This window comes from Sphaeramia orbicularis, chromosome 11, assembly GCF_902148855.1.
Source record: "Sphaeramia orbicularis chromosome 11, fSphaOr1.1, whole genome shotgun sequence".
NCBI classification, from domain to species: Eukaryota; Metazoa; Chordata; class Actinopteri; order Kurtiformes; family Apogonidae; genus Sphaeramia; species Sphaeramia orbicularis.
In genome coordinates this window covers 52,702,328-52,725,607 of record NC_043967.1, presented here as the reverse complement: position 1 = coordinate 52,725,607, position 23,280 = coordinate 52,702,328, and the positions used below count along the sequence as shown (strand labels likewise).

At 37.0% G+C, this 23,280-nt stretch overlaps 3 protein-coding genes across 3 annotated transcripts in view; 2 read left to right on the top strand and 1 right to left on the bottom strand.

Moving 5' to 3' along the window:
* Positions 1–23,280, bottom strand: part of LOC115428086 (glutamic acid-rich protein-like) — a 657,495-nt gene that overhangs the window by 61,110 nt on the left and 573,105 nt on the right. The gene's annotated exons all lie outside the window — the stretch shown is intronic.
* The window catches only part of LOC115428064 (zinc finger protein 37-like), a 161,745-nt gene that overhangs the window by 18,337 nt on the left and 120,128 nt on the right, over positions 1–23,280 (top strand). Inside the window, exon 3 of the mRNA XM_030146876.1 lies at positions 22,603–23,118. Within this exon, the coding sequence (XP_030002736.1) occupies positions 22,603–23,118 (516 nt within the window). The remainder of the gene's footprint in view (positions 1–22,602; positions 23,119–23,280) is intronic.
* Positions 1–23,280, top strand: part of LOC115428088 (zinc finger protein 454-like) — a 38,697-nt gene that overhangs the window by 3,437 nt on the left and 11,980 nt on the right. The window contains exons 2-3 of the mRNA XM_030146918.1: positions 14,765–14,970; positions 15,964–16,846. Of these exons, the coding sequence (XP_030002778.1) occupies positions 14,775–14,970; positions 15,964–16,846 (1,079 nt within the window). The 5' untranslated portion in view covers positions 14,765–14,774. The remainder of the gene's footprint in view (positions 1–14,764; positions 14,971–15,963; positions 16,847–23,280) is intronic.

The following is a 23,280-nucleotide window of genomic DNA, read 5'->3' as shown; positions in this document are numbered from 1 at the left end:
GTATGGTGTGAATTTTGCTGGAAAAATACTGTTGGAGCCAAAATACACTTTGTTTGTTTATTCCTCTTTTTTATTTTGACCTTAATTTAATAATTGTTTAGTGGGTGTGGCTGTGATGATCGCCACAGGTGTAATTCATTATGGGTGTTGGTATGGGTGTGGCAAAGTTCCATATACCTGCTGTGTGAGGTGGACGGCGTGTGTGTGAGGACGCCCCCAAACAATTTTCTGACCGTGAGACAGAGTGGATTAAGTTGGTCGGCGTTTTCAGTGTTTTTCTTGTGTTAAGGAGCCTATTTTGTTTATTTGTAGAAAGTATATGGAATGACAATTGTGACCTGTAATGAACTCTTGGACTCGATATTAGTGAATAAATGGATTGGCATATCCAAAGACAAAGAAAAACAGCCAGACATTCATTCATGCACGCGTCAAAAATACAACAGGTTGAATCCTTCCACATCGTAGTAGTGGCTAAAGGTAAAGCCACTACAAATACTATGAGATTTTTCCTCACACCAGCTCAGAAAAGATATCAGGGCAATGGTGATGCATGCTGGAGATGTGGGAAGGACGGGGCTAAGCTATTTGTGAATGCTGGTCTGAGATCCTCAAACATATTCAGAATGTGTTTTCATTTGTTTTTCCTTTATCATTTAAAACAATTTATCTTGGTAATATTGTATTGGACGACTTTAACTATAAGGACAAGAAACTGCTCCATATTTTATTGGCAGCAAGCAAAAAAGCCATTAGGAGGAGATGACTTAAAACTAAACCACCAACAAATGAAGACTGGATTAACATTATTCAAGAGCTCCACGTCATGGAAAAACTTTCTTTTTCACTCATATTACAGAAGGACACATTTTGTAGAATATGTTCGCAATGGTTGGAATATGTCAAGACTTTGAGATCAGATTTTTTTCTTAACACTGCTATTTGACTCCATACCTGTACACTTATTTTTTACCTATCTAAAAATTTAGGAAATGAGTGGCTACCCCGCCCCTATTCAAAATGTTTTTCTTTGGTTGATATTGTGAAAGTGTTAAAAACAAAGGCTTAAGGTTTGTACATTTTTACATTTTATTGTAAACTAGATGTGCTTTTTCAATAAAAATGTAAATAAAAAACAAAAAAAGAGCTTAAAGCTGCCAGTTGGTCATTTTCCAAATTGTAAGGATTGTGGTCCAGATGAATTTGGCACTGAGTTTTATAAAACCCACATTCAGAAACCTGCTCCATTATTGCTTTGATGATGCATAGTACAGGACTTATCAAAAACCTACAACACCATTTTGAACAACATTTGTAAACAGTTTTCAACTAACAGCCTTACACTCCTGGGCTCACCTGAAAACCAACAGCCCCCCCCCCGAAGGACTCAGACAATGACTCCCCCCTCCTTACAACCCTGAATCTCACAACACACCATACCTAACAATGACCCTGCAGGGCCACACGCTTTATACAAACCTAACATTTAAGTTCATCAGCATATGGATTAACACCTACACAGACCACTCCCCCCACAGGTTTATAGGTCAAAATTCCCCCACCACCTTTTAGAACTGAAGAAGTCTCTTGGATGAGAGACGAAATGTTTTCAAAAGAGCAAAACAAGTCCAGTTGAACCTAGATGAACTACCAAGAAGTCTCTGAAGAAGGTTCATTCCCTGAAACATTTTATGATGCAAATATTTGTCTTTTACTTAAGAAAAGAAAAAAAAAAGTAGCTTCTTATTGTTTTTTAAGTCTGTTAAACAGTGATCAAAAGTTTGTTGCTAAAGTTTTGACTAATCGATTGAATGAACACATAGACACCTTGATCCATAGTGACTAAACAGGGTTTACTTCTGAAAGGTTTGCGTTTTCAAAAACCTGCAGACTATTGAATATTATGGACTCCAATAAGCTACTATACTCTGCTGTTATCTTCCTGGATGCTCAGCAGGCTTTTAACCAAATTGAGTGGGAGTATATGTTTATTGCTCTAAAGAAGTTTGGCTTTGACAGATTTATGGCTATTGCAAAAATGCTATATGCACATCCCAAAGCATGCGTGCTCACTAACAATAGAAAGTCCCCTCATTTCTTGTTGCATCACTGTTGTTGCCTTTCACCAATTTTATGCACTCTGGCGCTCAAGCCACTTGCTATATCACCTTCAGGGCAACTCCTGAAATCGCAGGACTTAGATATAATACATCAGAATACACAATTGGCTTGCATGCTGATGATGTCTTTCTGACGTTGTCCGACATTACACAGTCTATCTCACTTCTTCTTGACCTGATTAAGGAATTTGGTCAATTTTCTGGTTTTACCGTAAACTGTGAGAAATGTGTACTTATGCCTCTTTCTAATGGTTTAGATGCAATTTTCTTCACAATTTACTTTTTAAAGTCACGACTAAGCACTTTGAATATTTAGGAATCACCATCCCTAGGAATCCTAAACTCCTTTTCAAATAATGTTTTTTAGAATTGATTAATAAACTTAAAGCCATGATTGACAAGTGGAAATTACTGCCAATTTTTTTGACTGGACAATAATGTCAAAATGGTAATTCTCCCCAAATTTCTTTATCTGTTTCAAAATCAACCAATTTTTCTAACAGCATAATTTTTCAAAATTAGTCGAGTACATTCTTATCTCCTTTATTTGGGCCGACAAGACTCCCCATATCTCTAAAGCACATCTACAAAAGCCCACATCAAAAGGTGTTATCGGGGCTTGCAAGGCCAGAGCCTGGGTTTCTGGTACCAGACTAGTAATGATGACCTAAAGCAATGCTGACCTGTGATTGAATCTCATGATTTTGAATCTCTTGCTAGAGCATCTTTATCTGCTTTATTATTTAGTAAACCTGACATCCCAGTGAAAATGTTCAAAAATTATTTTGTTTTGCGTAATTTTTTCAGACTCTTGAAACAATTTAAGACTGTATTGGGTCTTCCGGAGGTATCTATTTACGCTCCTATATGCCAAAACCCAGCATTTATACCAGCTATGCTTTCATTAGTATAATTATTTTTTAAAGGTTTTAGCTCTAGAAAAACTATGTGAAATCATTTACCATCGCTAACTTCATCCAAACTGAAGGAAACAGTCAAGATGTGAGTGGAAGAAATGGATTTTAAAGATATTCCACAGCCCATCTGTTCATCTGCTTGTATCATATACTCAAATGTTTAAACAGAACATGTTTCACCACACGTACACATGAATCTCAGTCTGTTAATTCCAGAGTCTGAACTTTGAGGAGAATACAGATCACAAATGTGTTCTCCAATCTGGATACAATGGAGAGTACAGATTTCAGCTTTGTATCATTTTGGACTGAACCCAATATTTTCTGTCAGGTATTGGAACCTTCAGAATGCTGATCATTTAGAAGTTTTAAAACTAATAACTCTGAAGTGGCACACTGCTGATGGATATATACTGACTTGTCTATTACATTCTGATGTGTGGGAGAAGTTCAGATTTCAGATTTGGAATTAATGCATCTGATTGAGGTAAAAACAAATATTTTTCACCAATTAGCAAAATCATTGTTTTTCAGTGACATCAAACTAATTATATAACATTTAGATGCTTGCAATCTTTACCTTTTGGGCTCTTATTTTAGTGTCTTCTCTTCATCTACTGCTAGCAGCAGCTTCTGTCAATAATACTCATAGTTGTTTTTTTTTTTTTCTTCTTCTTTTTTTTTGATTAGTGGTTTAGTTTGTACAAATACGGTGCTCAACAAATGTATCGGACATCCTTTCTGTATTTGAGTCCATCCAGCATCATGAAGTGCTTTAAAGTAGACTCTTTCATTTTCAGTGAGCTTTTGACATTTTACCATTTAGAATAGAATAGAATAGAATGCCTTTATTGTCATTATACATATGTACAACGAAATTAAAAGAGACAACTCTCTTGTGGTGCATAGTGCAAAACAGTTTAAAAGAAAAAAAGTGTAAATCTACAGTATATACAGAATAAAAACAAGCATGTCAAACAAACAAGAAACGACACAGATAATATATTCCACTTTGACCCTGGCTGGATACTGAGGGTATATGTTAAATATATATCCTTACTCGAGGTATTGTCACTATTTTGTGTTCAGTACCCATATTGCACTTGGGTAAAATGTGCTCCTAAACCTGGTGTTCAACAGGAATTGGGAATTTCATGTATTAGCCGTTACAGAAACACTAACAATAGTTTTGGAGCTAACAGAATATGTCATCACTATAATGCTACATTTTAAAGAATTGATAGTTTTCTGGTCCCATCCTGTAGTCTTTTATTTTAAAGGAGATTTAATGACGTCACCGATCCACTCTGACCCCGGAAGTGCTAAACCGTCTCTACATCATCTTAAATGGTTAATTTCTAATTAACGTCCACGTTTTCTCTTGTATCGTATTTGTTGAAGTCCAACCGAACCAGGAGAATCTCTGTATCTGGATGGAACTGACCGAATGACTGTTCTGTTTACATTCTGTGTCTGCTTTACTCCTTATTTATCTGTTATTAGCTCAGTGTTGCTAAAGTTAGCTTAGCTAGCTAACTGCTAACAGACCTGTCAGTGTGTGATGAAGACGAACTGTTTCTGACGAAGTTTGTGTGAAGAAAAGGTGAAAAATGTCCCAAAAAGTGGTGATTCTAAGATCACTAGTGGAGCACAGACTAACTGCGGCTGTTGAAGAGATATTTGGGCTGTTTGAAAGAACCATAGCAGAGTACGAGGAGGAACTTTGTCGAACTAAAGAAGAAAACCAGAGACAAAGACAAATACTGGACTGTGTTTGGAATCCGACAATCCTGATACACAAAACAGGTTTGGACACATTTGTCTCCAGTTTAGTCAAAGGTCTTAATGGATATGAAACAGCATATATACACACATCAGCTATTTTTTTTCATGACTTCCAAACGATTTTTTTTTAGTACATTTGACCTTTTGGAAGTGATTCACCAGTATTTATTTAATATTATCCCCTGCATGTTGCATTTTTATGTGAAAATTGGATATATTTCAAGGTAGTTTATTATCCTCAAGGGGGCAAATTATTGTACAGCCAGCAGTACACACATCAAAAATAAATGACAGATATAATATAAAAACACAAATCACCCACGATTGACTATTCAGGAACCTGATAGCAGCAGGAATAAGAGTTCCTGTGCCTATTGGCCCTGCTATGTTGCTTTGGTGTATCTGCAACCAGACTGAAGCAGCATGAACTCTGACCATAGAGGGTGGCTGGGGTCATTCAGGAATGACTGGGCCTGATTCAAAGTTCTGACCTTATACAGGTGTGTCAGGCCATTCAAGATCACTCCTGCGTTTCTGCTGCATACCTTCACAATACCCTGGAATCTGTTTTTATTTTTGATGTTTAGTAGATCAAACCAACAACTAAAAGAAAAGTTTAAAACAGTCTCAGTAAAAAAAATAATATCAAATCTTTATAAAAGTACTGTCGATATTAAGGCACTGGAGCTTCAGATAAAAGTATATGCGCTGATGTGCTTTTTAAAAAACAGCATCTACGTTGGCCTCAAAGAACAGTTTGTCAACAATGACTGTGCCAAGATATTTGTACTGTTCAGCCACTTCAACGGTCTGACCATTGATCAGAACAGATGACAGTGGGATTCTTCCTGAAATCCACTGACATCTCCTTGGCCTTAAACACATTCATGTCCAGAAATGTCACTTTATACCAGTCAGTGAATTCATCAACCACAGGGCCATGATCAGGGTCATCAAGGCTGAGGAGGGATACAATCATTGAATTAAAAGACAATTTAATGATGTGGTGCTCTGCATGCTGACTCTGGCACTCATTGGTTTATAAAATAGATTAAATAGGTGACAGGACACATGGCTGTGGAGATCCAGTGGAAGAAGTAAGAATGTATGACATGACATTATTGACCCTTATACACTGTGATATTTTTGTCAGGAAATCCATCAGCCAATAGATCAGTCCTGGTTCTTTGGACTTTGCACATTTTGTTTTGGGCACAGGGACAATTGTTGAGGTTTTCTTACTGTTTTTCATTTAGTGCTCATGTAGGTGTCAATGTAAGTTTACAGGTTATTTTATCAAAGCAGAAAAAATTGATGAAAATGAGCCTTTTTTCAGCAAAATATATCATTAACTGGACAAAAAACAAGTGTGTCCATCCACCGTCATTGATCCAGCTCGATGGGTTTTACTGTTGAATCAATGTTGTAGAAGATTATGGTGTTTCCTCATTCACTACAGAGACTCTGAACGTCCAAATGGGTCATATCTGATGACCATGAAAAGATGACAAACTGTATTTTACATCAATTGTTCACATGCACTGATAGGTTTAGTGACTCAACAGATATTAATCCTTTTTGATCAGTAGATGCTTTTGGATGTTTAGGCTTTTAAGGGTTAATACAGGACATTTTCATTTCCTACAGTAATAGTTTATTTTTACCAATAATATAAAATTTAAACCGTGAAATGTATTTAATAAATGAAAACTGATTGTTCCATGTACAAAAGTATTATCTCTCCCTACATACATGTCTAGACCACCACTGCGGTATTATGACCAAATTTAACTGTAACTGAAAAATATAACTGTATTTCCTTGTATCCTACAGACGTCCAGCAGCTGACGGTGGTTACAGAAGACGTTCCTCCTAAGCAGCAGGAATGGAATCCCATTGTGGACCAGGAGGAACCAGAACCAGAACCCCCACACATTAAAGAGGAACAGGAGGACCTGTGGATCAGCCAGGAAGTGAATATCACCAAGTTCCCATTCATTTATGTCCCTGGGAAAAGTGAAGATGATGATGAGGAGAGAGTTAAGTCCTCACAGCTTCATCAAAGACAAACTGAGGAGAACAAAGTGGAAGCAAATAAAGTGGATTGTGGAGGATCAGAACCAGCCAGTAGCTTCCATCCACATAGACATTTACAAACAAAAACTGATGAGCAGAATGAAGACTGTGAGGAAACCGAGGACAGCGATGAAGACCAGACCCTAAACCACAAACCTGAGTCAAAGCTTCCAACAAACAGCTCAACTGAACAGATGGAAACAGACACTGATGGAGATGACGGTGGAGGATCAGAGTCAGACATTAACCTGGTCCACATGGAGAGTGTAAAGAGAAGAACCTTTGACAGTAAGAGTTTACTGGAGGAACACATGGACACTCACACAGGACAGAAACTGGTTGGTTCTTCTGAATGTGAAGCAACATTTTCTCGGAAGAAAAACACGACACAGGAAACCAACTCACCCAGAGACATGACGAAAAATAACTTGAGTCAAAGTGATCTGGAATGGAAAAATAAACTATACCACTGCTCTGTGTGTTCAAAAACATTCAGCTGGAAGTCAGTGTTAAAAACTCACATGACATCCCACGAGGGAGAAAAGCGATTTAGATGTTCAGTGTGTCACAAATGTTTTGGACTCAAGAGTAACGCCAAGAGACATATGAGAGTCCACACAAAAGAAAGACCATACCATTGTTCAATTTGTCATAAAAGATTTACCTTAAATTCATTCTTAAGTGCTCACATGAAGGTCCACACCGCTGAGAAAACATTTAGCTGTTCAGAATGTGGGGAAATATTTACTTTGAAAGGAGTTTTGACACGTCACATGATGCTCCACACAGGAGAGAAACCTTTCAGCTGTGTAGTTTGTCAGAAACGCTTCACACGTAAATATCATCTTCAGACGCATATGAAGATCCACACAAGAGAACAGACGGAATGTCACATTCACATGAATCAGACCAACAGAGACTAAAGAACATGAAGAATAATGATACAGTAACATTTTAGAGGAAAATCTGCATAAATAATTTCAAGTGATTGTTTTTTTTTTCTTATTTTCTATGTTCATTTTTCTAATTTATTTTCTGTATGGTGACATTTTTTTATTAAATGAATGTCAATATATCCTTTGTCTTTCTCTGTTTTTGTAATTAGAAGAAGAATTTTTTTTTTTTTTTTTTTTTTACTGAGATCAGCAGTTGAAAAGTCAGACTAACAGGATCTAAATTATCACATCAGTTGAGAAGTAGAGGGGAAAGAGGTTGAAGCAACACAATACAAATGTTTGCTGATAGTTTTCACCATGTCCCTCAAAAACTTACCCTGAAATCACATTATTCATGTCTGAAATTATTCTTTGATTCAAACATATCCATTGAAATTAACATATGTCAATATATTAAGTACATAACTTCTAAATCTACAGAACTGAACATGAGACTCAATGTAATGAATCAGTAAAAGTGGAACTGAACCAAAAAAAACCAGCTTTTCTTCTGCTACTGAAGGAAAAACTTACAATTTGACTAAATCACACTGAATCAAAAACCTGAAATCAGAATTTGTCAGAATCACATCAGGATGTTGAGTTACACTATTCAGACAAAGGTATTGGGACACACTGAATTCAGTTGTTTCTTCTTTTCTTTTTATAAATTTTTATTTAATTTGAGTTGATTTACAAAGTATTACAGGTGTTTTATTAGTAACGGGGGAAGGGCTTTAAAACAATGACAAATGTCTTAATATAATTTCATATCATGAGAAATATTAGTATTTGATCATCAGGGTTAATTTTGTTTACATTCTCACCTATATGTACAAACATAGAATTTGCTTTTACTTAATTTTACTTGATATTGTATTTTTTCAGCTTTATAATTGTTTTAAATGTTTTACCTCTAGAAAATCTGGGTGAAATCATTTACTCGCACTTACTTCACTTAACCTGAAGGAAAAAGTTAGCCCATCTGTGTATCTGTTTGTAGTGTGTACTCAAGTGTTTGAACAGAACATGTTGCACCACATGAACAAATGAATCTCAGTCTGTTAATTGTAGAGTCTGAACTTTGAGGAGAATACAGATCACAAATGTGTTCTCCAATCTGGATACAATGGAAAGTCCAAATTTCAGTTTTGTATCAGTCTGGACTGAAACAAATATTTCTGTCAGGAATTGGAACCATCTGAAAGTTAATCATTTAAATTTTTAAAAAACAAATACACTGATGTGATACACTGCTAATGAATATATATTGACTTGTCTGCAACATCCTGATGTGCTTGACAAGTTTGGATTCCAGATTTGGAATTAATGGATCTGATTAAGGTAAAAGCTGACATTTTTCACCAAGTAGCAAAATCATTGTTTGTCAGTGACATCAAACTAATGGTAAAAATGTTTTTTGATGCATGCAATTTTTAACTTTTGAGCTCTTATTTTACTGTCTGTTATTTATCTACTACCAGCACCAACTTCTGCCAACAATACCAGTAGTTTGTTTTTTTGACTGGTGGTTTAGTTTGTACAAATACGATGCTTACATGCCTCCCTGTGCTTCCAGAGCAGATACCTACTGTAAACCCTACAGAGAACTTGTTTGCCCCCTAACCATCTAAAGTTAATATATTTGAAGTAAAGAGAAAAAGAGCTGTACACAAAAACCTAATAAAAGTCAACAAGACTACTCCAAAAATAGAAGAAGATAAAATGTGGCCTCCTGACCACCAGATGTTTATCATGCAAAGCTGCACTAATATACTGTATTATATCAGATTATCACATAGATTTATTCTGTTTAACAGAAACTTGGCTTTGTGAGGAGGAGTCTGTGTCCTTAAATGAAGCTACTCCACCAACCAGGCCAGAAATCTGGGTGTAGTGATGGACTCAGACCTACATTTTGAAAAACACATCAAGGCAGTCACAAAATCAGCCTACTATCACCTCAAGATCATCTCAAGGATTAAAGATCTGATGTCTCAGCAGGACCTGGAAAAACTAGTCCATGCGTTCATCTTCAGTTGGCTTGATTATTGTAACAGTGTCTTCACAGGTCGACCTAAAAAATCCATTAGACAACTGCAGCTCATTCAGAACTCTGCTGCTAGAGTCCTCACTAAGACCAGAAAAGTGGACCACATTAGTCCAACTCTGAGGTCCTTCCACTGGCTGCCTGTCCATCAGAGGATAGACTTTAAAGTTCTGTTCCTGGTCTATAAAGCTCTGAATGGTTTAGGACCAGAATACATCAGTGACCTCCTGACCCAGTATGAACCCACCAGAACCCCTCAGGTCGTCTGGATCTGGTCTGTTGTCAGTTCCGAGTCAGAACCAGACACGGAGAAGCTGCGTTCAGCTTCTTTGCTCCACATGTCTGGAACACACTTCCAGAAAACCTTAGATCAGCTGAAACACTCAGTTTATTTAAATCCAGGTTGAAGACCCACCTGTTCTCAGCTGCATTTGAATAGAGATTTTTTTTATTCTTTTAAGCTTCAAGTTTTTATCGGTTTTATCTGCTTATCTGTTTTATGTGTTTACCTGTTTTATCTATTTATCTGATTTGGTTTAGTTTTTGTTTGTTTGTTTGTTTGTTTCTCTCATGCCTATACTTTTTATTGCCTCTGCTGTAATGCTTTTAATGTTTTATTATGGAGGCACTTTGAATTGTCTTGTACATGAAATGTGCTATATAAATAAACCTGCCTTGCCTTGCCTTGCCTTACTCCTCCTGGTCACACTAATAATCATATTCCTCAAGACTCAGGCCAAGGACGGGGAGTCACAGCCATTTTTAATTCAGTTCTACAATTAAATCCCAAACCTAAACCAAATTTTTATTAGTTTGAAAGCTCCCAGGTTTAATTCTTAGACCTTCCGATTAAAGCAGCATACCCGAAAACTTAAGAGAAAGTGGTGGTCTAATACATTCATGTTACTCTGACAACGAAACTCACAGAAAATGTTAATTCAATTCTGCTACATTTTAAAGAATTAACAGTTTTCTGGTTCATCTTGATTATCTGTGGTCTTTTATTTTGTAGGAGCTTTCATGACGTCATATACACTGTGACCCCGGAAGCGCTAAAGAGTCTCTACATGGTTTATTTCTAATGAAAATTCTCCGTTTTCTCGTGTTTAAGTCCGACCGAATCAGCAGAACCTCCGTATCCGGATGAAACTGACTGACTGGACTGTTCTATTCGCATTATGTGTCTGTTTTTTTTCATGAGTTATCGGTTATTAGTTCAGTGATGCTAAAGTTAGCTTGGCTCGCTAGCTGCTAACAGACCTACAGTGTGTGTTTCTGACGGAGTTTGTGTGAAGAAAAGGTGAAAAAATGTACCAAAAGGTGCAAATTCTGAGATCGTTGGTGGAGCAGAGACTAACTGCAGCTGCTGAAGAGATATTTGGACTGTTTGAAAGAACTATAGCAGAGTACGAGGAGGAACTTTGTCGAACTAAAGAAGAAAACCAGAGACAAAGAGAAATACTGGCCTCTGTTTGGAATCCGAGAATCTTAACAGGTTTGGACACATTTGTCTCGAGTTTGACCAAAGGGTTTAATGCAAAAGGAAATGAAACAGCATAAACAGCATTTTAGTTATTTACGCTTTACATACCTACAGTTACTTTTGTGGTGATTTCCAAATGACTTTTTCCTCTACATTTGATGTTCTTATGTGATTTATCACCATTCAGCAATATTTTTCCCTGCATTTTTCTGTGAAAATGTGGTATCGTTTTTGTCATATAATTCCACAAAAGCCCCGCGGGTTGAAAAAAGAAACCCACTGACATATCACTACCTGACCATAAAACAGGGGTGGGCAATCCTGGTCCTTGAGGGCAGGTATCCTGCATGTTTTAGATGTTTCCCTCTTCCAACACACCTGGTTCACATGATAAGCATATCATCAAGCTCTGCAGAAGTCTGATAATGACCACCCCTGCTCTAAGACATGTAACATGTAAGACAGTAACATGTATTTTAGTGTTCAGTTTGCAAAAAGTGTGGATATCATTATGATTTATCAAATCAGTGCAGTTATTATCTTATATCTACTCCTACTTCCTGTTCATGACTTAAGATTTAAATTTTTATAGGCTGATAATTTTTTTTAAGGTCAAGAAATATTTATTATTACCTCCAAGGGGGAATCTTCAAGTTAGACCTGTTTAAAAAATTACAATAGAACTGATAGACTCTATTCTGAAGAACGCATCTCACCCACTGCACCATCTTGAGGTGTTCAGAGAGAGCACCTTCAGCCACAGACTGATCCCCCCTCGGTCCAAGACTGAACGCAGTAGGAGGTCCTTCCTGCCGGCTGCTATTAGACTTTTTAATATCGCTGTGCGATAAATTATTATTGTATGCTGTGCATACTTAGGTGTGTTAGGTGTTTTTAGGTTATTGTATTATATACATTACTTGTATTGTACATATATATATATATATAGATAGATAGATAGATAGATAGATAGATAGATATATCTTTTATTCTGTTTATTATTTATTTGTTCCATTGATGACTGTTTGTGGGATGTTCATGCGATGGGTCAGAGTATTTTTCTTCTTGTACTGCTGCTGTTGTAACAAAGCAATTTCCTGCAAAGGATCAATAAAGTATCGATCGATCGATCGATCGTATTATCACCAAAATCTAACTGTAACTGAAAAGTCTATCTGTATTTCCTCATGTCCTACAGATGTCCAGCAGCAGTCAGTGGTTAAAGAAGAAGTTCCTCCTGAGCAGCAGGAGTGGAATCTCATTGTGGATCAGGAGGAACCAGAGCCCCCACACATTAAAGAGGAACAGGAGGAACTGTGGACCAGCCAGGAAACTAATATCACCAAGTTCCCAACCACTCCTGTCCCTGTGAAGAGTAAAGATGATGATGAGGAGAAAGTTGAGGTCTCACAGCTTAATCAAAGACAAACTGAGGAGAACAAAGTGGAAGCAAATAAAGTGGACTGTGGAGGATCAGAACCATCCAGCAGCTTCCATCCATATAGACATGTACAAACAAAAACAGATGAGCAGAATGAAGACTCTGAGGAAACTGAGTATAGCGATGAAGACCAGACCCTGAACCACAAACCTGAGTCAAAGCTTCCAACAAACAGCTCAACTGAACAGATGGAAACAGAAACTGATGGAGAAGATGGTGGACAATCAGAGCCAGACATTAACCTGGTCCACACAGGACAGAAACTGGTTGGTTCTTCTGAGTGTGAAGTAACATTTTCTCAGAAAAAAAACACAACGAATAATGACTTGAGTCTAAGTGATGTGGAATGTCAAAAGAAAATATACCAGTGCTCTGTGTGCCCAAAAACATTCTGTTGGAGGTCATCTTTAAAAATCCACACAAGAATCCACACTGGAGAGAAGCCATTTTGTTGTTCAGTTTGTGGAAGCAGATTCACACACAAGTCAAGTTTATGCAGTCACATGACATCCCACTCAGGAGAGAAACCATTCACATGTTCACTGTGTCACAAATGTTTTGGAGACAGGAGTAAGGTCAAGAGACACATGAGAGTCCACACAGGAGAAAAACCATTCGATTGTTCAGTTTGTGGAAAAAGATTTACCAATAAAATAACCTTAACTGGTCACATGAGGCACCACACTGGTGAAAAACCATTTAGCTGTTCAGAATGTGGCAAAAGATTTGCTTGGAAAACCGTTTTGGAGCGTCACATGAGGCTCCATACTGGTGAGAAACTATTTAGCTGTTCAGAATGCAGTAAAAAATTTAATCAGAAGATAGGTTTGACACGTCACATGATGCTCCACACGGGAGAGAGACCTTTCAGTTGTGTAGTTTGTCAAAAACGCTTCACACGTAAATATCATCTTAAGACACATATGAAGATTCACACAAGAGAATAGACAGAATGTCACTTTGACAGGAATTGGACCAACAGAGACTAAAGAACATGAAGAATAATGATACGGGAACGTTATAGAGTATAATCCACATAAATAATTTCAACTGAGTTTTTTTTTGTTTGTTTTTTTCTTCGTTCATTTTTCTTATTTTTCTCAATGGTGGCAGGTTTTTTTTTTTTTTTTATTAAATGAATGTAAATAAATCCATCTGTTCTCTTCTTTTTGTAATTCAAAGAAGCATAAGAAAAATATATATATTTATACCATCAAAGTGCTTTAAAGCAGACTTTCATTTTCAGTGAGCTTTGGACCTTTTACCATTTTCAACAGGAATTATCATTTATTAACCATTACAGAAAAATGAAAAAATATTTTGGTAATTATCAGTGTTGATAAACTAGAGCAGCTGTGGGATAAACTTCATAATGGGTGATGGGCTAATGCATTAATGTTACTCTGACAATTGAACTCAAACAAAATGTCGACTGAATACTGCATTTTAAAGAATAGTTTTCTGGTTCCTCCTGATCATCTGTAAAAAAAAAAAAATTTTTTCCTGATAATCTGTAGCCTTATTTTTTAGGAACTGCTATGACGTTACGAATACACTGACCCCTGAAAAGCAGTCTGTGTCCACACTCCAGTCCAGTAGGTGGCGGTAATGCTCCAATAAGATGGTATGCAAACTTCCATAAAACTACAAGAACAGAAACAAGACCCCCTGTAGTGCTAATGGGTCTTTACCTTTACGTGGGTTATTATTCATGAAAGTCCTCCATATTCTGCTGTATCGTATTTGTTTAAGTCCAACTGAACCAGCAGAATCTCTGTACCCGAATGAAACCGACTGACTATACTTTGTTTTGTTCACATTCTGTGTTTATTTTATTCCTGATTTATCTATTATTCGCTCAATGTTGCTAATGTTAGCTTAAATCGCTAGCAGCTAAAAGACCTGTTAGTGTGTGATAGAGACAAACTGTTTCTGAAGGAGTTTGTGTGAAGAAAAGGTAAAAAAAAATGTCCCCAAAAGCGCAGATTCTGAGATCGTTGATGGAGCAGAGACTAACTGCAGCTGCTGAAGAGATATTTGGGCTGTTTGAAAGAACCATAGCAGAGTACGAGGAGGAACTTTGTCGAACTAAAGAAGAAAACCAGAGACAAAGACAAATACTGGACTGTGTTTGGAATCCGACAGTCCTGATACACAAAACAGGTTTGAACACATTTGTTTCTTGTTTCGCCAAAGGGCTTAATGAATATTATAACAGCATATATACATTTTAATTATGTAAGCTTCACATACCTACAACTATTTCTGTGATGATTACCAAATCCTATTTTATCTGTGGATATGACATTTTTAAAGTCATTTATTACCTTTTATTAGTATTATCCCCTGTGTTTTGTTTTTGTTTTGTTTTTTTGATGAAAATCTGGTATATTTCTTTGTTTATTTCATTGCTCACGTAGATGTGACCTAGTGTAAATTCAAAGGTTATTTTATCAAAGCAGAGAAAACTGGAGAAAATTAAACTTTTTTTCAGGAAAATATCATCAACTGAACTTCAAACAACTGTCTCTATTCACTATCATTTACTAAACTCCATTGGTTTTACTGGTTACTCAGTGTTGTAGAAAATAATGATGTTTTCACATTCACTATGGAGCCTCTGAACGTCCAAATAGGTCATGTCTGATGACCATGAAAAGATGACAAACTGCATTTTACACCAATTATTTACAAGTAATGATAGGATTAGTCAATGAACAGCTATTAGACATTTTAGATCAGTAGATGCTTTTGGATGATCAGGCTTTTAAGAGTTAATAAAGGATATTTTCATTTCCAAGTATAATACTTAAGTTTTGCAAATATTATGAAATGTTAAATGTTACATTTATTTAATAAATGAAAACTGAGTGTTCCATTTACAGAAGTATTACCTCTCCCTACATACAGCTCTAGATCACACTTTTTTTCCTGAGGTATTAGGAGTGTGTGTCATTCTGATGGATCTAATTAATACACTTGTTGTCTTTATCACTACACTTTTCTCAATGATTCCTGTTCATGACAAAAGATTTAGGTTTTTATAGGCTGATAATTTACTTCACTATTTTAAACTTTTACAATAGAACTGACAGTATTATCAAGGAAACCTAACTGCAACTGAAAAGTCTAACTGTATTTCCTTGTATCCTACAGACGTCCAGCAGCTGTCGTTGGTTAAAGAAGAGGTTCCTCCTGAGCAGCAGGAGTGGAATCCCACTGTAGACCAGGGGAAACCAGAACCAGAGCCCCCACACATTAAAGAAGAACAAGAGGAACTGTGGACCAGCCAGGAAACTAATTTCACCAAGTTCCCATCCACTCCTGTCCCTATGAAGAGGGAAGATGATGATGAGAAGAAAGTTAAGTCCTCACAGTTTAGTCAAAGACAAACTGAGGAGAACAAAGAGGAAGCAAATAAAGTGGACTGTGGAGGATCAGAACCATCCAGCAGCTTCCATCCACAAAGACATTTACAAACAAAAACTGGTGAGCAGAATGAAGACTCTGAGGAAATCAAGGACAGCGATGAAGACCAGACCCTGAACCACAAACCTGAGTCAAAGCTTCCAACAAACAGCTCAACTGAACAGATGGAAACAGACACTGATGAAGACGATGGTGGAGGATCAGAGCCAGACATTATCCTGGTCCACATGAAGAGTGTAAAGGGAAGAACCATTGACAGTAAGAGTTTACTGGAGGAACACATGGACACTCACACGGGACAGAAACTGGTTGGTTCTTCTGAATGTGAAGCAACATTTTCTCAGAAGAAAAACATGACACAGGAAACAAACTCACCCAGAGACATGATGAAGAAAAAATACTTGAGTCTAAGTGACCTGGAATGGAAAAAGAAACTACACCACTGCTCTGTGTGCTTGAAAACATTTTGCTGGAAGTCAAAGTTAGAAGTCCACATGAGAATCCACACTGGAGAGAAGCCATTTTGTTGTTCAGTTTGTGGAACCAGATTCACACAGAAGTCAACTTTAAGCAGTCACATGACGTCCCACACGGGAGAAAAACCATTCAGGTGTTCATTGTGTCACAAATGTTTTAGAGACAGAAGTGAGGTCAGGAGACACATGAGATTCCACACAGGAGAGAGACCTTATAGCTGTTCAGAATGCAGTAAAAGATTTACTCAGACAACAAGTTTGAAGAATCACATGCGGCTCCACACAGGAGAGAAACCTTTCAGCTGTGTAGTTTGTCAGAAACGCTTCACACATAAACATCATCTTCATTCACATATAAAGATCCATGCGAGAAAATAGAACGTCACATTCACAGGAATCAGACCAACAGAGACTAAAGATCATGAAGAATAATGATGCAGGAATGTTTTAGAGGAAAATCTGTATAAATAAATTGAACTAATTTTTTAAATCTTATTTTCTATGTTTATTTTTCATAATTATTTTCTATATGGTGGCATTTTTTTTAATTAAATCAATGTAAATATTTCCTTTGTCTGTTCTCTTCTCTTTGTAATTAAAAGAAAAGATTGATTTACTTTACTGAGGTCAGCAGTTGAAGAGTCAGACAAACAGGATCCAAATTATGACATCAGTTGAGAACTAGAGGGAAAAGAGATTAAAGCAACACAATAAAAACATTTGCTGGTAGTTTCCACCATGTCCGTCAATTCTTTTCTAGAAATCACATTATGCATATCTGACAGTAGTCTTTGATTCCATAATCAACATATTTGTTGAAAATACTGTGTAAGTCAAAGTAATAAATCCATAACTTATAAATCTATAACACCAGAATCAATGTAATGAATCGGTAAATGTGGAACTGAACATATGACAAAAAACAACAGCCTTTTGTCTTCTGCAGAAAGAAAAAATTTCAATCTCGACTAAATCAGGCTCAGTCAAAAATGTGAAGTCAGAATTTGTTAGAATCACACCAGGATGATGAGTTACACTATTCAGACAATATTATTGGCACACATTGAATTCAGGTGTTTCAATCGTAATAGGGGACGGAGCTATAAAATGATGACTGATGTCGTAATATAATTTCATATTAAAATAAATATTTGTATTTCACCTTTAGAGCTAATTTTGTTTACATTGTCAGTTACATGTAAAAATTAGACTTTGCTTTTCTTTAATTAATTTTTTCATTATTGCAATTTAAAAAAAAAAAAAAGTTTTACCTCTAGAAAATCTCGGTGAATCATTTTCCATCACTCACTTCATCCAAACTGAAGGAAAAAGTCAAGATGTGAGTGGAGGAAATGGATTTGAGAGATATTCCACAGTTCATCTGTTCATCTGCTTGTATCAGACATCATAGACAGCAGAACAGAACATGTTTCACCACATGTACCAATGAGTCTCAGTCTGTTCATTTTAGAGTCTGAACTTTGAGGAGAAGACAGATCACAAATGTGTTCTCCAATTTGGATACAATGGAAAGTCCAGATTTCAGCTTTGTATCATTTTAGACTGAACCAAATATTTGGCTATATATACTGACTTGTCTTTAACATCCTGATGTGTGGGAGAAGTTCAGATTTGGAATTAATGCATCTGATTGAGGTAAAACCAGATATTTTTCATCAATTAGCAAAATCATTGTTTGTCAGTGGCATCAAACTAATTGTTAAAGAAGTTTGATGCCTGCAGTTTTTAATGTTTGAGCTCTTATTTTACTGTCTGATATTTATCTACTACCAGCACCAGCTTCTGCCAATAATACCAGTAGTTTGTTCAAGTGGATTAGTGCATTAGTCTGGACAAATCCAGTGCTTAACAAATGTATCAGACCACTTTTCCCTATGTGAGTTCATCCACCATCATTAAGTGCTTTAAAGCAGTCTCTTTCATTTTCTGCGAGCTTTGGGAGTTTTACCATTTTCAACAAGAATTACAAGGAATTCAACAGGAACATTAATAATCTAGAGCAGCTGTGGTATAAACTTCCCATTTGGTTGGTGGTCTAATACATTAATGTTACTCTGACATTGGAGCTAACAGAAAATGTCAACTCAATATTGCCACACTGTAAAAATTTGTTTTCTGGTTCCTTCTGATCGACTGTAGTCTTTATTTTGTCGGAGCTTTCATGACATCACGAATCCACTCTGACCCCGGAAGCACTAAAGTGTCTCCACCTCTACATGGTTTATTTGAACCTGAAACAGGAGTGACAGGATTTGGGGTGGCAGTACCAATGAAAGGAGTTGAATTAAGCAGAAGAACATCTGATAAGTTAGGGGTCTACAAGGTGGAGATGGTGGCAGTGTTGGTCGCTTTGAAATGGGTTGAAAAAACTAAGCAAGATAAGGTGTTGATATGTTCCGACGAGCCTGAAATCATTCAGATCAAACAGCTGACGAGACATTTTATTTGAAATACTGAAGTCATTTACAAAAATAAGAAATCAGAAGGGACAGGTTAAGTTTTTGTGGGTACCAGCGCATGTAGGGGTAAGAGGGAATGAAAAGGTGGATAAATTGGTGAAGAGAGCTCTAAAGAAGCTGTAGTGGCTTTACCTTTAGCCACTACTACGGTGTGGAAGGGTTCAACCTGCTGTATTTTTGACACGTGCATGAATGAATGTCCAGCTGGTTTTCTTTGTCTTTGGATAAGTCAATCCATTTATTCACTAGTATTACACTACCAGTCAAAAGTCTGGACTCACCTTCTCATTTAAATGGCATGAGATGGACCACAGATGGCCAGTCAGTGCTCAGCATCACTGGGAACTCCTTCAAGACTTTTGGAAAAAATTTCAGGTGACTACCTCATGAAGCTCATCCAGAGAACGCCAAGAAAGTGCAAAGCAGTAATAAAAGCAAAAATGTGGCTATTTTGAAGAAGCTAAAATAAAAACATGCTTTGAGTTATGTCACACTTTTTTTAAACTACATAATTCCATATGTGTTCATTCATAGTTTTGATGCCTTCAGTGAGAATCTACAATGTAAATAGTCATGAAAATAAAGAAAAAACAGGTGAGTCCAAACTTTTGACTGGTAGTGTAAGTCCAAGAGTTCATGATAGTTCACAATTGTCATTCCATATACTTTTTACAAAGAAACAAAACAGGCTCCTTAACACAAAAGAAAACACTGAAAATGCCAACCAACTCAATCTCAGAAAATTGTTTGGGGCTGTCCCCACACACACCGCCCACCTCACACAGCAGGTATATGTAAGTTTGCCGCACCCAAACCAACACCCATGATGAACTGCACCTGTGGCGATCATCACAGCCACACCCACTAAACAATTATTAAATTAATGTCAAAATAAAAAAGAGGAATAAACAAACAAAAGTGTATTTTGGCTCCAACAGAAGCAAAATATAGAAATGTGTATTAATCTGAGTAAGACAGAGGTCAAATGTGAAATATGGAAGAAAAGTATTCAAATGTGGCAAGAGAGGTGGAATGGAGAGGGCAAAGGAAGACATCTATATGAAATACAGAAGAGTGTAAAAGTAGAAAGGGTGGGAAGTGGAATAAGAAAGAAGAAATAATAAAGACACGATTAAGGCTGGGCCACTGCGCATGAAATAAAACAATGAAAGTAATAGGAAAACATTGAACAGGTTTGTGTGAGGGATGTCATGGCTCAGATGGTAGAGTGGGTCGTCCAATAACCAAAGGGTTGGCGGTTTGAATCCCACTCTGTCCATGTGCTGTTGTGTCCTTGGGCAAGACACTTCACCCTCCTTGCCTCCAGTGCTGCTACTCACACTGGTGTATGAATGTTCGGTGGTGGTCGGAGGGGCCGTAGGCGCAGATTGGCAGCCACGCTTCCATCAGTCTGCCCCAGGGCAGCTGTGGCTACAGATGTAGTTTACCACCACCAGAGGGAGGATGTGAGAGCGAATGAATAATGAATCCACTGTGTGCACTTTGAGTATGCATTTATAGCAAAGCGCTATATAAATCTAATCCATTATTATTATTATTATTATTATTATTATTATTATTATTATTATTATTATTATTATTATAATTATTATTATTATTATTAAGGGACTCTATATGACACACAGAGAGAGGAGATGAGGAGGAGGATAATAGAGTCAGGGGTAAATGAATATACACTGAAGGGGGTATTAAAAATGAGTATGACAACACAGGTTAGGGCACTTATGGATTTTTTTTAAAGAGCACAGTGGTATATGATAGGATCTGAGGGACACTGGGGGTATTTGTGGAAAACAGAGGGAAGGTTGAGTGCATGAGAATATAGGTGAAGTTTTTTGTTTGTTTGTTTGTTTGTTTGTTTGTTTTTACCGTTTTATGGGGATCAAGATTATCTATTGCCTGACCCACACTCCGGAGCAAAAGGTGGCGGTAATGCGCAGAAAGCTGGATCCCAACCGCCGTAAAACACGAAGAAGAAGGTTTATTTTTGTAGTGAAAGTCCTTCGATTTCTGCTGTATCTAATATGTTTAAGTCCAACCGAACCAGCAGAACCTCTGTATCCGGATGAAACTGACTGACTGGACATTGTTCTGTTCACATTCTGTGTCGGTTTTATCCCTGATTCATCAGTTTTAGCTCAGTGTTGCTAAAGTTAGCTTAGCTCGCTAGCTGCTAACAGACCCTGTCAGTGTGTGAGTTCTTGTGAAGAAAACGTGAAAAATGTCCCAAAAAGTGCAGATTCTGAGATCACTGGTGGAGCAGAGACTAACTGCAGCTGCTGAAGAGATATTTGGGCTGTTTGAAAGAACCATAGCAGAGTACGAGGAGGAACTTTGACGAACTAAAGAAGAAAACCAGAGACAAAGACAAATACTGGACTGTGTTTGGAATCCGACAGTCCTGATACACAAAACAGGTTTGAGCACATTTGTCTGTAGTTTATCCAAAGGACTTAATGAAAATAAAACAGCATATATTCATTTTAAATAATTAAGCTTCACATACCTGCAACTGTTTTTGTGATGACTGCTAAATAATGTTTTTTTTCCTCTACATTTGAACTTTTTTAGGTAATTTATTACGTTTGTTATTGTTATCCCTTACGTTTTTGATTTTTCAGTGAAAATCTGATTTTTTTTTTCTTTGTTCATGTAGATGTGCATACATCCCAGCGTAAATTCAAAGGTTATTTTTATCAAAGCAGAGAAAACTGGAGAAAATGAAACTTTTTTCAGGAAAACATATCATTAACTGAACTTAAAACAAATGTCTCCATTCACTGTTATTTATTAAACTCTATGGGTTTTACCGATGACTCAGTGTTGTAGAGGATGATGGTGTTTCCACATTCACTACGGAGCCTCTGAACATCCAAATGGGTCAAATCTGATGACCATGAAAAGATGACAAACTCCATTTTACGGCAATTATTTACATGTAAGGTATGATGATAGGAATAGTCGATCAAAAACTATTAGACATTGAAGATCAGTAGATGCTTTTGGATGATCAGGCTTTTAAGAGTTAATAAAGGATATTTTCATTTCCAAGTAGAATACTTAAATATATATATGCAAATATTATGAAATGTTCTTCATGTTCTGATTGTTCCATTTACAAAAGTATTACCTCTCCCTACATACAGCTCTAGATCCCACTTTTTTCCTGAGGTTTTAGGAATGTGTATAAATCTGATGTATCTAATCAATACACTTATTATCTTTATCACTTCTCTTCTCTCACTGATTCTTGTTCATGACTAAAGATTTAGGTTTTTATAGGCTGATAATTTACTTCACTATTTTAAACTCATACAGTGGAACTGACGGTGTTATCACCAAAATCTAACTAACTGAAAAGCCTAACTGTATTTCCTTGTATTCTACAGATGTCCAGCAGCTGTCAGTGGTTAAAGAAGAGGTTCCTCCTGAGCAGCAGGAGTCGAATCCCATTGTGGACCAGGAGGAACCAGAACCAGAGCCCATACACATCACAGAGGAACAGGAGGAACTGTGGACCAGGCAGGAAGCGATTATCACCAAGTTCCCATCCACTCCTGTCCCTGTGAAGAGTGAAAATGATGATGATGGTGAGCTCAATCAAACACAAACTGAGGAGAACAAAGTGGAAGCAAATAAAGTGGACTGTGGAGGATCAGAACCATCCAGCAGCTTCCATCCACACAGACATTTACAAACAAAAATGGATGAGCAGAATGAAGACTCTGAGGAAACTGAGGACAGTGATGAAGACCAGACCCTGAACCACAAACATGAATCAAAGCTTCCAACAAACAGCTCAACTGAACAGATGGAAACAGAAACTGATAGAGATGATGGTGGAGGATCAGAGCCAGACATTATCCTGGTCCACATGGAGAGTGTAAAGAGAAGAACCTTTGACAGTAAGACTTTACTGGAGGAACACACGGACACTCACACGAGACAGAAACTGCCATTTGGTTGTTCACTTTTTGGAAATAGATTCACAAACAACTCAAGTTTGCGCAATCACATCATGTCCCACACGGGAGAAAAACCATTCAGATGTTCACTGTGTCACAAAT